Raw genomic sequence first — 17580 nt, forward strand, 5'->3', positions numbered from 1 at the left:
CCAAAGTCAATCTCTTGTAGAGGTCTGGAAAAGTCTAATGGGTGAGATATTTTATACCAAGGGCATTGGATCCAAGCCTCCTTCCATTACTGAGCTGGGGGTGCTAATGTACCCATGCTAGGGCTAATCACCTCCAAGAAAGGTGCCACGTAGCATCCTAGCAACCCTCCATCCTTCCCACACTGTCCTGTTGTCATGGCAGCAGAACATTGGGTTGCTATGTGGGAGATGGCAGCAATTGTCTAGAGCAGCAGATGCAGCAAGGTCTGGGTGGCAGGGAGGGAGGAAGAAGAGGGGAGGGTGGCACATTCATGTGCCTCTCAAGGCGGTCAGGTTCAAGAAGGCAGTGTTGCTGGCCTCAAGGGGACAGGCATAGCCAATGTGCAAGCTTGCAGGAACCTGATTTGCATTGTGGCCTTGCCATACTGGGGGGGGGACGGGGGACAAGGAAAATGGCACACCACTGTACTGGCATGATGAGTGCGTCAGTCTGGAGAACAGCTGGGAGCAGAGTGAGCTGGCAGCTGCAGCAGGTATGGGAGGCAGAAGCCCTGAGTCACAAAGCCACTCATGAAGTTTACACAGGAGGACTAGCAGTGGGTTCAACCAAACAGCATTGCTTTTTGAATGGCAAGTGGCCAGTGCAGTGGATCAAGAGCTGGGTGTAGATAGGGAGACATCAGGTTAAAATTCCAGCCAACTGACAAATCACCTAGAGCTGCCCTTCTTCTCTCAAGGAATTGGTATGGAGAAATGATAGTGTGCTTTACACTATCTGCTGCAGGAATAGTAGCCACTGCAGCCAGACTGGTCAGACCTACCTTTTCCATGAAGGCTTCAGAGAAACTCTGGCTCAAGCTAGAAATTATTGTAAGCATGTGATTAGAGCTTGCATGTTTGTTTTCTATTGAGCAAATATCAGATGGATTGGGCTTGCTAGAGGTCAAGACTGTGGCATGCTTGGAGGGGATTTTAACCCTCTGCCATGGTCCTCATCCAGACCACCATCAAATCGCACCTTCCAGCTGAAAAAAAAAAATTCCTATTGGCACCCATCTGTGTTGTTCCTATACCATAATGGTGCTAGGCTTAAGTCACAGGCAGCATGGGGGAGGAAGCATACCTTAGATAAGTGGTTCACTGCCACCCACAGTTTCTAATCCCTGGTGCTACTTAAAGGTAAAGAAGTACTTTTGTCCCACTCGGGATGCTTTTCTTATCACCAATCAATAAACATAAAATGCACCCATATAAAGAACACATCTCTACGGACTTGCTTCCGTTTCAGATAATTAAGATCATTTGAACAGTCCAACATGTGGGATAAAGTTCTCTATCCAGAAATGCGCTTTGCCTTTTTGTGCCGCCCCCCCATGCTCTTGCACATTGATGGTGCTACACTATTTATAATAATGAGAAAATAAGATACAGATGTTAGCCCATCCTCCTAGCTTCTACCATTAGCCCATGTCAACTGCTTTGGGTCATAGAAATGGAACTCTGAGCCTCTCCAATGGCTCCTCTTACTTTGTACATCATCCTCAGGCTTCTAGTCCTCAATTTAAAAGTCCTCTCCCTTCTGCCTCCAGCTACATAATCTCTTGTTTTATGTCCTTTGGCACTCCTTTTTCCTCTCACTTTGCACAAATACAACTACTCTCAACCCCTTATCTCTTCCTACCATTCCTGCCTTCTCATGCCTCCTGTGGTGTACTTGCAAACCACAGAGCCATCTCTCAGTCCTCCTTGGTCCCTTCTCCTGACCCACTTTCTTAGCACAGCCTTTCTTCAGGCCATCCTAAGGCACCCTAACATTTCTGAATGTCAGGTGAACCTATTCCAGGAGATTCCAAGGCTTGAACCCGGTACCACATAACATGCAAAGTGTGTGCTTAGTCAATTAGCAACAGCTTTTATGAGCAAGGGCAACTTATAGCATCTTGTAGGCACTTCCTGTTCTGTTTTGTCTGGCCCTTCATCAGTGTGGCCAGATGTCCTTTATTTCAGTGCTGTGTGTGGCATTTCCACAGAACATATGCATATGCTTTATTTCAGAACATCCTGGCTTTCCAGAACTGGATATAACAGATACCATAACTCTAGATGTCCCTTAAAAGAAACAACACCCACCAACTAACATCCTTGATTCCACCAACATAACAAAATTCTCCATCCATTCCTTAGAATTATGTTATACCCCATCCTTCCCCCCAAAACATTTTTCCCCAAGGTGGCCTATGACATGCTGAGAACAAACACTGCATGCTCATGCTGAGAATCAACACTGCAGTTAAAAATAGTTATACCAGGGTTTAAATTAATATATATTTAAACAAACTGGGAAAAGAAAAGGTACTGTATTTGTCCCACAACAAAATGACATCAAAGTGGGTGCCTAGCATGCTTCTCTGGAGTCGGGTAGGGTACCCAACAGAAATGTCCCCCTCCCTGGTTGCCACTTGCTACACTTCAGAATGCAGTGGCTTTTGAAGGAAGGACTCCAAAGATGACCTCAGCACACAGGCAGGCTCATACAGAGGGAGTCCTTCAGGAATCGTGGTTCTGAACCTTGCAGATCCTTGGAGGTTAGTACCAGCACTAGAAATAGCCAGAAATGAACCAGAAAAGAGTGCAGCAGTTTAAGTAGTGGTGAACTATGTTCCCACCATAGCCCTGGACATAGCCATGCAAATACACCATTTAGATCAGAGGATCGACAAATAACCAGCAGCCCCTCCCCTTCCCACTCACTGGATATAATTTATCAGTGTTCAAAATGTTGTAAGATGTGCTTTGGGCATCCCAAGCCGTTCACAACAAGTATGGATCCATTGAGCACCACTCATCAAAATGAACCCATTTAAACAAAAGCACACGTTTTAAAAGGCAGATTAACACCTAAAGCCAACTTTGCCCCCGTTCAGCCTTCCTCACAGCTCTCTGGAAAAGACTAAGGAGCCAACGGAGCCTTTGGCAGCCCATGAAAAGGCCCTCCTGAGAAGTCCTCCGCTTTCTACTCCTGAGTAGGAAAATCATGTCAAATCAGTAGTGCAAGATGGAGGAAGCTACGTCTGGCAGGAAAACCGCAGTGCTTGATGCAGCTGAGGACTGTAATTGAGGCTAAGGCGACCGAGCTGAGGCTCTGTGGCACCCCTTCATCCCTGAACCCTTCTCTCTACTTAATAGACGAGCAAGCCACTTCCTGCTATTTTTACAAAGAGTACAACCACACACTTAAGGATTTGACAGAGAAAAATAGATACAGTTGCATATGTTAAACAAGGAAGGAATTCCTGGTATGGTACTGAAAAGTTAAATAAGCAAGTCACAGCCATGTAAGTTTGCCAATTTTTTTTTTTAGTGCTTCTTCTCTTCTGCTTTTCAGTGCAAACTGTCATGCAGAAAGTGAAGCTTTTCTCTAACTCTCTATTTCCATGTAAGGAAAAGCTAAATTTATGCATGCCAGACCGATATGGCAGGCACAGGAGCAGGACCAGTAAAAAAAGGCTGGCAATCTTTTACATGTTTACAGTCTTTTATATGTTTACTCAGAAGTAAGTCTCACTGAGTTGAGTGGGAGTCACTCCCAGGTACATTTGCATGAAATTGCAGCCTTGATACTGTGAAACATTAAACTGACCATGAGGGTTGCCAATTTTTCAACTAGCCCCTGTAGCTGTGTCTTAACAGCAACTTGATGTAGATATTAGCAGTTGATGACTTTATTCCATGAAAAGCCTGATGCTTTTTCCTGTAAGATCCTTTTTCCTGTAAGGTTTTCCTTACAGGATCCTTTTTCCTGTAAGGTTGCTTTTAAAGGCATAAGAGCTGGTATTTCTTCTGGACATTTGGCAAGCCTGACATTTAGTCAGCTCATTTATTTCTATTGCTTGATTTAAAACTTTTATACCCCGCCTTTCTCCCCTTAAGAGATGCAAGTCAGGGTACAAAAACTCATTTTAAAGAGATCACTACAATCACAAAATAAAATGCAGCAAGTAGGAAAAAAAAAATACAACAAAGCACCAACAATCAAAACAAGATAATCAGAGCAAGTTGCAGGCAGCATCCACTTTTGCAACCTATAACACAACAGACTCTTGGATGCAGGAATTGCTCATAGGAATTCTGGCTATTCTAACCAGGGAGCCATTAGAATCAGTTCCCTAAACATATTTCTGTACTGTCTTGTATCATGTGGGCAGGGATTGTTGGCACACCATAGCCTGGATCCAGATTTCCACTCCATATTTTCCAGACTACCACCTTTCACTTCTGCTGAGGACAAGAGTGTTCAGACAGTAATTACCTGGGTTCTGGACCTTTGGTGTCCCTGCTGACACACAACTCCTCACACCACCATTGCAATGTAATTGGCCCAACAGTGAGGGCACAGGTAAACTGCATTAGCAGGACATTCACTTGCCAGCCTGTTTATAGGTAGAATCTTTGTCTCTTTAACTGCTGCAGAAATCAACAAGTGACACTTTCCCCATCCTTGCATCACTATTGATTTTTTTCTGCTTCTTTCAGAAGTGGTTCTTAAAGACACAAACTCTCTTCTTATGAGGCTGCATAATGTTGAGGGCTCAAAAATGGGGCCATAGACCCATGGTAGAGCACTAGTTTTGCATGTGGAAGGTCTCAGATTAAATCCTGGACAGATTCAGGTTGGGCTGGGAAAGGCCCCTGAGTCTGAAGCCTTGGAGTGCTACTGCCAATCAGTGCAGACCAGTGGTTCTCAAACTTCCCCTGCTGTGACCCACCTGTTCTGCTGCAATGTGCGCCATGACCCACCTCCTTTTCTGGCGCCAAGCCTCTGCAGACCTCTGGAATCATCTGAAAGTCACTTTCATGAACCCAGAAGTAAATCGGAAGTGACTTTCCAGCTGCTTGTGGAGGTCTGGTGCAGCCTTCAATTGCATCCAGAGGGCTCCAATTTGGAGCCAACTGGATGCAAAGGCAGGTGGAAAGGCCCAAACTAGGACACACCAGACATTGGGTCACAACCCACCAAGTGGGTCACGACCCACAGTTTGAGAAATCCTGGTGTAGACTATTCTGGGATAGGTAGACCAAAGAATCACTAGAAGGTAGAGTCATATGTTGATATTTTAACAGGAGACCAAGGTTTAAAGGCTCACACTTTAGTGCACCTAAACAGGGGGTTCTGAGAACATTTGTTGTGGTTAGTTTTTGAACCTCATAATAACTTTGGCAGTGTTATCAACACAGGACATCTTTTTCTTTAAGCAAAGAGATTTATAGCTCTGGTGCACAGAAAGGCCTACTTAATTGTTTCTAACTATAGTTCTTCCGTTTGCAGAACTGATGAGTTTGACAGGTGCTCTGGAGGAATAACCACATTTAGTCTGAAATGTTGTCCCTAACTGGCATCTCTGATAGCTCGGAGACATTTTCAGCCATAAGTGGTGTTCTTTAGCACTCCTTTAGGCTTTTCAATGCTCCCCTTCACTTTTGTGAAAACCAACCCTTTCACCAGAGGAAACAGCTGTGCACAGCAGCAAGTGGCTTGCCCTACGGTTGAGGCTTCTCCCCCAAACTGTGCCTCTTTTGAAGGGACAGACACACTTACAGCCACATCTTGCCTACTAGTGGCGTCATCGCAGCCATTTCCACTTCCAGTGCAGACAGACTGTGGGGGCAGTGGTCACCATGGCATGGAATCAAGAACTACCTGCCATACTGTGAAGTACCACTGGTTGAAAAGCATTGCTCTCAGACCCGTGTTCTATACTCTGGGTAGAACAAACAAATAGTTATGAAGCATCAGTCAAAAGCAAAACCCGATGTGCTTGTTCTTCTCAGAACAAATGTCTGGAAAGGGTTTTAAGGCAACAGTGGATCAGGTCTGCACAGTTTTGAATCCAACTATTTTGAATCTGTTAATTCATTCCAATTAACATGTCTCATTGATTTAACAGCTTGAGCATATTTGCACAAACCCTGTCTTTTTAAAAGACTACATGAATTGATTTTCAGGGAAGTCAAATATCAAGTTCCATTTGTTTGATTAACAAAAATGAAAGTTTGTGTTCTGTTACCTTCAAAGAAAAGGACAAATATACCATGAACTCCAACATTACAAATTGCTCAACCAATCTAATAATAGGTCTTGTACTTTGTGACAATCACCAGCCAAAAATGCGTCACAGAATTCATGAACTTGGTTTTAAACAAGGACGTTAAGTGCCTGGCTGGATCAGACCACAAGATCACCATATCCAGCAGCTTGTTTCTTGCAGTGACCAAGCAGATACCTCTGGAAAACCCTAAAGTTGGAAATGAGAAGAAAATGTTGCTCCCCCTCATCTCATGATCAATGGCAAATTTTCTCTGACCCTGGAGATTTCCTATTGCCATTATGCTCAATAACAGTCATTGATAGACCTCTCAATGAATTTGTCTTGTGCCTCTTCAAAGCCATGGAAACAATAGGTCATCACCACACCACAGTGAATTCCATTCCATAACTTATGGTCCAATCCTGACTAAGTGGTGTGCCAGCAGAATGTGCATTCCACCAGCGCACCAGGCCTTTGTGCTGTTGCAGAAGTATTGTAAAGCACTTTGTGACAGTGCTTCTTCCAGACGCAATGGCAGGAAGGCCAGAGCCTTTCTGCACATGGTCTTCCAGAGCAGGTGAGTCCACTGCAGGGGCAGAGGGAGGGGTAAAATGGGGCTAGGGAGGATAGCAACAGGAGTGAGGTGGGCAGATTGGGCCTGGGAAGGGGGGCAGGATCAGTGGCACTGGCAGAAGCCATATCCTATCTGGGATAGGCTAACTTCCCAGGCCTTATCCACCGACATGGATCAACGCAAACTTGTGCCAGGTCTGGCACAGGTCCATGTTGACTCATTGTGGCTGCTGAGGCTTACCTTGGAGCAAGGGGACAAATGTGTCCAGCAACTGAAATTCCCCTGTGAGATGCAGCGTAGGCCACACCAGCACTTCTACATCACCATCCGGTAGTTAGGACTTGGCTGTTAAATAAATTGAGTGAAGTAGTTCACTTCACTCAACTTAAGTACTCCACTCAACTTAGGGCACAATCCTATGCAACTTTCCAGCATCGACCTAAGGGCAATGCAGCTTCAAGGTAAGGAAACAAACATTTCCTTACCTTGAGAAGGCATCTGTGACTGTCCCCCAACTGCAGGATGCAGCACATGCCCCACTGGCATAACTATACCAGTGCTGGGTTAGGATTTGGGCCTTATTCACTCAACTTGGTTCAGTTCAGAACCAAGTGAAGTCTTTGGTTCTGAATCTCCTGCCAATCAATTCATTGAATGACCCTGAATACTAGTAAGGAAAGGCAGAAAAATCTTCCTTGTTATCCTGTTTCTCCACATCAAGCATAATGATATAAATGCCCCCCAGTTGCCTTTTTTTCTAAATCAAAAATAACAAAATGGTACATGCCAATTGTCAAGCCAATGAAATACGGATTCAAATGATTTGTGAATATGAGTTTGTTTTTAGAAATATTGCTAGAATCCACTTGCAGAACTTTTTTCTTACGAAAGAAAGAACGAAAGAACGAAAGAACAAGCAAGCTTGGGTAGTCATTTCAGACCTTGCAGAGACCTCCAGTACCCACAATATTCTCTGGCAGAAGGGATTATCAAGTTTTCAAACAGTTCCACCTTCCACAACAGTTTGATATGCAGGAATTAACTGTCTGGTGAAGCTCTTTTTCACATGGAGATAAGCATCAATGGTTGCATATTTTGGAAGTATTTTTGAAGGCACCAGAACTGGTCAGTCTTTTTTCCTGTTTAGTCCACAACTCCTACTATCAAAGCCCAGAAAGCGAATTGTGCTTTTGTCTGTCAAGCAATTCATGCTGGCTTTCAACAACATTGCTGTGCACAGAGCCAATTCTGTGCATGCTAACATTATGCACTAACTCAGTATGGACAGACTTTCATTGCTCCCCTTGCCAAGATATAACTGGATGAGTGGCTGCAGTTAGATGCCAAAAAAGACACATTGGGCTGAGTTCATTGTGTGAAATCCACAGATACGCAACCAAAGCAGTAGAGCTATTTTAGCAGTGCATAATATACTGTATAGTGTTTCTTTGAGATGGTCATTTGCTATTTTTTCAGGTGTCTTTTAAAAAATTGCCTACTAGATACCTATTTGAGAGACAGGATGGTGTAGTGGTTCTGGTGTTGAACTTACATCTGGAACAGCCAGTTCCATAATCCCCACTCAGCCACAAAGCTTCCTGGGTAACCTTCAGCCAGTCACTACCTCACAGCCTAACCTACCTCACCGGATTGTTGTGAGAAAAAAAGAACCGTGTACACCACCCTGAGAGGAAGGGCAGTACCGAAATGTGAAAAATATATAAATATTTGCATTTGCCTTTCCCTTCTTTTCTTTTCTTTTTTTAAATAGGATCTACTTCTGTGCTCTGTATATTACCCAGAAAACTGTTGTCAATCTGTCAGTATTGAATGGCTGGAAGAATGGAAGTGCGTATGTGTGTCTGTCTGCACGAAAGGGCACTCTGTGTTCTCTGCACACCTATGATATGAATTTCTTCCACATGTGTGGGGATCAGCATAATTCTTTGTGTTTGTCTATCTAAACACTGTATTGCATGCCACTTTGTCCTCTTTGCCTGAGGAGTGTGTAGATGAGTTACCCAATGCCAACAGCAGGAGGGAACTCTCCGCTGTCAGGATCATTCATTTCTGGGTGAAGCTAACCCCTGTGGATGGGATATCCAGGCAAAGGGACTCCCCCACTGCTTTGTTTAGGAAGGAGCATCCCTTTTAGCCCGCCAGTCAGCTGCCGTTGTTCAACAGATAACATTTCAAGCTGCTGAGGATCAACGACTCTCTCATCGTCTCCACCAAGATGGGAAGTGACAACAGAGCCCAGCGAGGGCTGCCATACGGCACTGTTGAAGGCTGTGCTTTTCACTTGTTGTTTCAGGCTCCAGTGCACACAGACATCATTTGGGGGGTAGAGAGGGCTGGGTTATTAGTACTTCCCCCACCCCATTCAGCTACGAGAACCCCTTGCTGAAGCTGGAGGCCGAGTGTGTCAGGCTTTATTTGCTGTTCCATCAAAAAGAGAAGTGCTATAGCAGCAAGGACAGGTCAGCTGCATTCACCAGACAGCTTCCTGTGTTCTCAGTCAGGTGCTGTGACGTGCAACTGGAACTTACATGGAAGGAAGGAGGGTAACCACATGCAGAGAAAGACTGGGTTCCTGTGCCTTAAACGGTTTTATACAAGACATCAGCAGATGCCATTTTTTTCTGCTTCTTTACAAAAACTTTGATGTGACAAGCTGCACCTGCTTAACCTCCTGCTTCCATAAAACTATTAAACTAAGGGCGCAATCCTAACCAACTTTCCAGTGCCGGGGTAAGGGCAGTGCAGCTCTGAGGCAAAGGGACAAACATTGCCTTACCTTGAGGAGGCCTTCATGACTGCCATCCAACTGCAGGATGCAGCACATGTCCCAGTGCCACAGCTATGTCAGTACGGAAAAGTTGGTTAGGATTTGGGTCTAAAGGCACAGTACCCCTATTGGCTCCTACATCCAGCAACCCCAGCACAGTGTTTCCCAAACTTCTGATTCTTGGCACATGCTTCTATTCAAAGCTGAGGCACACATCAGACGCTTTTAGAATGTATATAAGTAAGCATCACTATCCACAATGGAGCCAGTCCCAGTTCCATCCCCAGAAGGAACCTCAGAAACAGGAAGGCATGAAGATGATAAAGGCTTCAGCAAGCCCTTTGAGGTGCAAAACCTTCCTGTAAGGATTTTTTTTTTTAAATTGCCACCTGAAAGAAATCGCCAGAGAACTTACATGCAATCAAAGCATAATTAAATTTAAACAAATCTTCACTGGCAGTAACTTTTGCTCTCTGTGTTGTTCTAAGCTTCCTTGTTCCATTGCTCAGCTGGCCCCACAGTTAAAAAGGTTTCACATACTGGATAAGCTATTTCTGCATTCTTCTAGGCATGATTTAATCCCACCCTCTCATGGAGAGCAGATGATATCCATCAACTTATGTATACTGAATTTAACACAATATTTAGGGCCTTCTGCATCAGAGGCTCCCCGTTTAGATCTGAGCCTTGCTCTGGGAAACTCACAAAGGGACCAATTTTGTGGTATATCTACTGACTAAGGGCCCAATCCTATCCAATTTTCCAGTACCGGTGCAGCCGCAATGCAGCCCCAAGGAAAGGGAACAAACATTCCCTTACCTGGAAGAGGCCTCCATGACTGCCCCCCTACCACAAGATGCAGCGCATAATAATAATAATAATAATAATAATAATAATAATAATAATAATAATAATAATAATAATAATAATAATAGATATTTATATACCGCCTTTCTTGGTCTTTATTCAAGACTTTATTCAAGGCGGTTTACATAGGCAGGCTTATTAAATCCACGCAGGGATTTTTACAAATTGAAAGAAGGTTCTTTCTTTCAAGAACCACTACATTCAAGGTGTTACACTCCAATCTGGTTTAACATTCTGGCCTCCATCCTCCCACGCTCCGAGCAGATGGAACAGCTCAGCTGCAGCTTGCCAGCTGCTTCAAGGTCGCACGGTGCCGGTGGCCTCGAACTGGCGACCTTGTGGATGTTATCTTCAGGCAGACGGAGGCTCTACCCTCTAGACCAGACCTCCTGCCCCATTGGCAGGGCTGCACCAGCACTGGAAAGTTGGATAGGATTGGGCCCTTAATCTATATCCAGTATAAGAGACTGCAAACTGACCAGGAAGAAAAATGGCTTCACTTGCCCTGTGCTTTTCTGTGCAGATGATGCTCTCAAGGACATTCAGATAAGCATTATCACCAGCTAATTACTGTGGACAAAGTGGCCAGTAAAGGCACAGAAGCAGGCACTGATAAAAGTTGGCAACCAAATACGAGGTAATGTAGAGATTTTTTTGAGGGCAGCTGTCATTTTTCAGCAGCACTGGAGCCCAAAAGTTGCATCCCAGAATCCTCTGAAGTGTTGCAGAGGGCACTGAAGTGCCATTCTGTGCTTCCATATGGCGTTGGCAACACTGGAGGTAGCTGATGCAGCTTTTGCTTTCCAAGGCCACTCAGTGTGGAACTTGCTCCCTCAAGGAACCTATCTCCTTTTTTTCTAGTGACTAAAGACTTCTTAATTCTCCAAGTGTTTTTAAAGCAGGACTTTGCAATAGGAGTGGACCTCAACAAGTGGGAAACCCTGGCCTCTGAGCGGCCCGCTTGGAGGCAGGCTGTGCAACATGGCCTTTCCCAGTTTGAAGAGACACTTGGCCAACAGTCTGAGGCTAAGAGGCAAAGAAGGAAGGCCCATAGCCAGGGGGACAGGCCACGGACAGACTGCACTTGCTCCCAGTGTGGAAGGGATTGTCACTCCCGAATCGGCCTTTTCAGCCACACTAGACGCTGTTCCAGAACCACCTTTCAGAGTGCGATACCATAGTCTTTCGAGACTGAAGGTTGCCAACTACTACTCTTTGCAATAAATCTTTAGGTTTGGCTGGTTCAATACAGCTTTTTCCCCTCTCAGCTTTTTCCCTCATGGGCCAACCGATTTAGAACAGGGATGGGGTTCCCCCAAGACTGCTTAATCCTGTTCTAAGACATTTGCTCTCTGTTCCCCTAATTATATCCCTTTCCTATTTCCCCTTTTAAAAATGGTCTTCAAATGGATCTTTGGTGGAGTTCTTTTTTTTTGTATAAAACATCCATTGGTGGTCAAATGCAAATGCTATGTATGTATTTTTTTTAAAAAAATAATTGTATTTAATGGTTGCCTATCTTTAAAAGCAGTACATAACTAATAGATAATACAACTAGTAGATAACATACATTTGATGCCTGCTCACAGTAGGACCCTCCCCCTTGTTATTTTACCATTCCTCATTTGGTTGGCTTCTAAAACATTTTTCCATTCTTTGGGTCAAAAAAGATCAAATTCCAAATCACGCAAGCAGTCACCACCATGCCCCATGTGCCAAGTGCCAGTGGCGTAGCTACACAGGGTGCAAAGCTTGCTCTGAAGGGGAGGGAGGGGGCCACTTGTACGCCGTGGTAAGGCTCCGTGCAAAACTTAGTGCTTTACACCCCCTCTAGCTATGCCACTACCAAGCACTGTTGCTCCCTAGATGAATATGGCCACAGTCCTAACCAACTTTCCAGCTCTAACATAAGGGCAATGCAGCTCCGAGGTAAGGGAACAAACATTCCTATACCTTGAGGAGGCCTCTGTGACTGCCCCCCAACTGCAGGATGTAGCACACGCCCCACTGGCACAGCTATGCCAGTGCTGGAAAGTTGGTTAGGATTGCGCCCAAAGTCTTCTACAGGTTGCTGTGGAGCTAGAATTAATTTAGCTGATTCCTTTTGAACATCACCCATAATTTTCTACAGGGCCTTCTAGTTCTGGAGTAAGATAATTTCCTTCAATTAAAGGGCACCTGGCAACCCTTATGGTACAAACCCTCTACAATACAGGATTTTCTATGGCAGGGATGGGGTCACCTGGGGCAAAGTCCTTTCTATAGTGGCGCCAAAGCTGAGGAACTTTCTCCCTGGGGAAAGATTACTTATTACATGCTTATCCTGCCCTTCCTCCAGGAAGCTCCATCTCCATCACCTGCAACTTGCATTTTATCCTCACAACAACCTTGTGAGGTAGCTACACTGAGTGGCATTAACTAATCCACCCAGAAGATTGTCAGCTACGCATGGACTTGAATCGGAATCTCTTGGGTTCTAGTCCAGCACTTTGTCCAGTAAACCACACTCGCTTCTATATGACCTGCTCCTTCATTTCTGACGTTCTGACAGCAAGTAAAGCCAGTTTTATTTTGGGCCCTCTAAGCTGCTGTTTTGAGGTTTGTGGTTTTCCATTGCTGGACTGCTTTTGTTATTTTTACTGTGGTGTCCATTTTATTGTTGTTTGATTAATTTACACCCTTAATTTTGTTCTCATTTGGTTGTAAGCTGCTTTAAGGCACTTTGGCACAAAGATGGCAGGGCATGCATGCATAAATAAAATCTTTATCCAGCTGGGCTTCCCAAACCCAGACTACAATCCATCAGAAGCCTAGCAGAGGTGCCATTTTAAGGGGGGAAAATTATATCCCCCTACCCCCATTTCAGATCCCCTGTTGTTTATTCCTCAGGACCTCATGTATGAACTCACTTCGAGAATTCCTGTAGCGATGGCATAGGCCTGTAAGCTAAGCATGCATGCCAAAGCCATGATTCCCTTGCTTTAAAAAAAGGGTGGGGGTGGAATGACTGTGCTGAACACATTGCAATAGTTAGGAGGTATAAAAACATTAACTACAACAGAGACTCTTAAAAACACACTACTTTGCTGAACATTCATTTTGAATATATCCCAGAGCATACTTTGCAGAGAAGCTTGCACATCCCACTAACTAAAAGTTGACATGTTCTGACCCTGAAACCCAACCAGTACTGAATGCAAGTACAGCAGCTTTTTAGAACTCAGACTGCAGACCTGCCAATTCTACTTCTTGGGAGGTAAACTACCTACCACTGTTAAGGCTGATCGGCATCTCTTCCCTGTTGAAAACTCACCATCATATGCACTAATAGTAAGTTTCCTTTCCTCTTATCTGATTTCTTTCTTTCTTTCCAGGGCCTTCCTAAACAGCGTGATCAGCTACTGAGAGGAGCCAAATAAGCTTTGCAAGAGCAGAGCTGCCAGCTAGAACAAAGCAGAGTTTCTGGCAAGACACTCAGCCACACTAGAAGTTCTCCTCCAGGTTCACAAAGATGCAGGAGTACAATTACAACAGGAGTCAGTTTTGCAGGAGTAAAATCACAACTGAATTATGGTGGGCAAAGCACATAAACAAGAATAATAAAATAAACAGATGCCTGTTCTCCAGCTTTATGCCACAGTGCTGTATAAAGTATGTACTTTGATGGGGGGGGGGAACAGAGCTAAGTCTCTCACTCAAGTGGCATGATGTCAAGCCACAAAAGCACTCCACATGCTTACCCCCTTTCTTTCTCTTTCTTCCCTCCCCTCTGCACTGCCTGAAAAAAAGATAGTCCAGCCGCTCTAAGACTTTGGATCACAACCAACCAGTAGTACATAATCTAATTTTTGGTGGAGCGAGCACCGGACCTGCCCTGAACTTACTGCCCAGAACCCCTGCTAATTGGGTAAGAGGCACTTTTTCAAGCGAGTGCTCCTCTTTTTTTAGCAGGGGGAGAGTATCTGGCCCACCTCACCCCAGCAGTGTTTGTTCTAGTGGCTGTCTGCTGGTGTTCTTTTGCATCTTTTTAGATTGTGAGCCCTTTGGGGACAGGGAGCCATTAGTTTGATTTTTCTCTGTAAACCACTTTGTGAACTTTTTTGTTGAAAAGCAGTATATAAATACAGTTAATAATAAATAATAATAACACAGGGCACTTTGGGGTGCAACCCAGAAACTGCTAGGTCGGAACACAAGGGTTAGAACACTGGAAGGTTGTTTTTTTCTGACTAAAAATTGAACACAGCTTACATGTTTGTTTGTTTTCATAATGGGAGAGACAAGGGGCATGAGACAAATTTCACACATCCAAGTCCATTTGATTTCAATGGGAGAGTTGAGCACATGCTTAAACTCCTCTCAGTGAAATCAATGGAACTTAAAAGAGGTTAAGCTTGGATGGATTGTACCATTACTTATTTTTTAAAGATCAAGTTTTTTGTCGGCCTCTCCTAAGAACCAGGTGAGAGGCAGATTTTGAATTTTCCCCTTGGTTAATCACGCTGATTCACAGAGCCCTTTACATGGCCTTTCAGGCCCCATTCCCGAATGTTCATCCTGCTTTTTGTCCCAGTGACTGTCCACTACTAGCAAACCAGAGAGTGCCTTTCATGGTGAGTACATACCTAGATCAGTATTTTTCAACCGATGTGCCGTGGCACATTGGTGTGCCACGAATGGTTTGCAGGTGTGCCGTGGGAGTTTGGGGGAGGGTCATTTATTAGTATGGTCATTGGGGGATGGGAGTCCCCCACCAGCAGCGCAGCATGCCTTGTCAAGGGTCAAAAAACCGATGGTGGGCCCTGAAAGTTTGAGCATCTTGTCAGTGTGCCTTGAGATAAAAAGGTTGAAAACTGCTGATCTAGAGCATACGCAATAATGACGGGTATTGAAGTTGTATCATTTTTAGAATCAGCTTAGCTCTTTAGTGTTACCACTCCCTTCCTTCCAGATTCTCAGGAACATCATGTTTGAGGTTTTGTGGTGTGCAGATAATTAATGAACAACCTTTTTTTTCCATTGACAGCCTGAGAAAAAGCTCATTTCCAGCACACATCCTATCGAAATAGTTGAAGAAATGCTTTATGCGAGGCCTGACTGTTCCATCCCCTTGCAAGCCCCAGAGACTCACCTCTGACAATGCTCAGGGAAGCCTTAATGCTGTTCTTCAACTCGGGTTCACCAATCAGCTCCAGAAGTCGGAACAGTTTGTTAAGTTGCACTTTCACTCCCTCGTACCTCTGCGCCTCAGCTCTGATGGCTGCAGATGCCAGCTGCCTTTGTACGTTCATGGTGCAGAAGCTCTCCAAAGACTAGCTCCAGATCTCAGCCCATGGTCCAGTCTTCTGCCCTTCTTTGCCAAACAGCCAATGCAATGCTCTTGCAAAGCTAAAGTGCCTTACTCAGTTGAGGAAGCCTGATTTGCCTGCCTCTCGCTCTCTCTCTCTCTCTCTCTCTCTGACAGTTGCACTTCCTGGGCAGAACGTCACATTTCAAAGCCACTGCTTTCAATTGCCTCATCTCTATCTGATTCTGACACCAGGCAAGGGTGTAGCTCTGCAAACTACAATCCAGTGTCTTCTCAGCCAGGGCTGTGTAACGTCCTCCAGAATCTCAGGCAGAACTGGGTACTCCCAAAGCAGGCAGGACAGGATTTTCAGGTGCTGGGATCTCCAGCTTTCCAAACCATGTAATTATTACATTGCATTTTGGCAACAGTACTTGGATAAACAAAAAGCCATGTGGAAACATACATGCGGCCAACAGCTGCATAGTCACTCCCTCGTACATCTAGACACACCTATCCACCTTACCGACCCTATGCGGTGCTCACGGTAAGCCGTAATACTAGTAATAAGGAGATGTGAGGCCTCGTATTCACAGTTGGATGCTGGCTGAAGATGTCCACCCTGCATGCTGCAAGTGTGAACCAGCTGCTTTGGAAAACTACGTTTATTGGCTATTGGTCAACATTGTACCAGCAGCTTTAAAGAAGATGCCCTTGATTGAAGATGATCTGGAAACTGCAAATGGTATACGAGAAGGCAGTGACTCAAGTGCTCTTGGGGACTAGGCTGATTCTGTCTGCCTGCTCCTTCTGTGGCTGTACTGAATGCCAGTTCATTTCTGATGATTAGCCATTCAAGGTGCTGGTGTTGACCTTTAAAACCCTTGATGAATTAGGACTGGAATATCTACCTCCTTTCTATGAGATAGCTGACCTCACTGACAGTCCAATCCTATGCATGTCTACTCAGAAGTAAGTCTCATTAGAGTCAATGGGGCTTAGTCCTAGGTAAGTATGGATAGGATTGCAGCCTAAGGTCTTTGGGGTGGCCCTCTTATGTATGCTCCCTCTAGCTGAAACCAGTCTGGGGGTAATAAGGGACAAGACCTTTTTGATGGCAGCACCTTTGGAACTTCTTCCTGCTTGAATTAGGGCACAATCCTATCCATGTCTACTCAAAAGTAAGTCCTATTGCGTTTAATAGGGCTTACTCCCAGGAAAGTGTTGATAGGATTGCAGCCTTAAGAACTTTACTTACCCTGTTAGCCTTCCAGTGAGGATCAAAATCCTTCCTATTTCTCCTTGCCTTTTTCCTTTAGATCTCCATTGTTATTGTATTGAGGTTTTCCTCTCTGGCTGCTGTTTTGGTTGTATTCTTTTTATTGTAATTGGTCTGGTTATTATGCTTGAAATTTTATTGTACTTTATGTTTTTATTCAATTGTTGTTAGCTGCCTTGAATACCTTGGCCCCAAGGTGGAATAAAAATATTTTTTTTTAAATAAATAAATGCCATGTTGAATATTTGAGATCATTCCTGAGAAGGTTATGACTGAGAGATTACACTTTCACCTTCATTTGTGTGTTAGCAACAGGAGATCAGCTGTCCTTTTCTGTCCTCCTTTTTCCTGGATTCTGTTGCTCCTTGTTCTCTCCATCTGCTGAGGGTCAAAACCAAAGTCTTGCTTGGCTGAGCAACTGGGAGAAGATGGCGAAGGTATGGGAAGGAACACAGTAGAAAGACAGGCAGTGGCAGCAACATCTTCTCTGAGGGCAGCCCTTGACAGACCATCTCAGCCTCTGCCTCTTAAATGATACATGCGTTTTACCGCTGCTGTTCTATTTTCTTGGATGAGGTCGATTGGATTTTGTTTAATATGAATGTTTAATGCTGCTATTTGGACTATATGGTTCTTGTTGTATTTGTATTACTTGTTTGTTGTCTTAAGGATAAATGACATGCGCGTGCTACTAAACCT

The 17580-nt window shown here is 44.4% G+C and overlaps 1 protein-coding gene across 1 annotated transcript in view; it reads right to left on the minus strand.

Annotated features, from left to right (window-relative positions):
• The window catches only part of AGAP2 (ArfGAP with GTPase domain, ankyrin repeat and PH domain 2), a 126406-nt gene extending 110800 nt beyond the window's left edge, over positions 1-15606 (minus strand). Inside the window, exon 1 of the mRNA XM_066613677.1 lies at positions 15447-15606. Within this exon, the coding sequence (XP_066469774.1) occupies positions 15447-15606 (160 nt within the window). The remainder of the gene's footprint in view (positions 1-15446) is intronic.
• Between the last annotated feature and the right edge of the window lie 1974 nt (positions 15607-17580).

This window comes from Tiliqua scincoides, chromosome 2 (assembly GCF_035046505.1).
Source record: "Tiliqua scincoides isolate rTilSci1 chromosome 2, rTilSci1.hap2, whole genome shotgun sequence".
Classification (NCBI taxonomy): Eukaryota; Metazoa; Chordata; class Lepidosauria; order Squamata; family Scincidae; genus Tiliqua; species Tiliqua scincoides.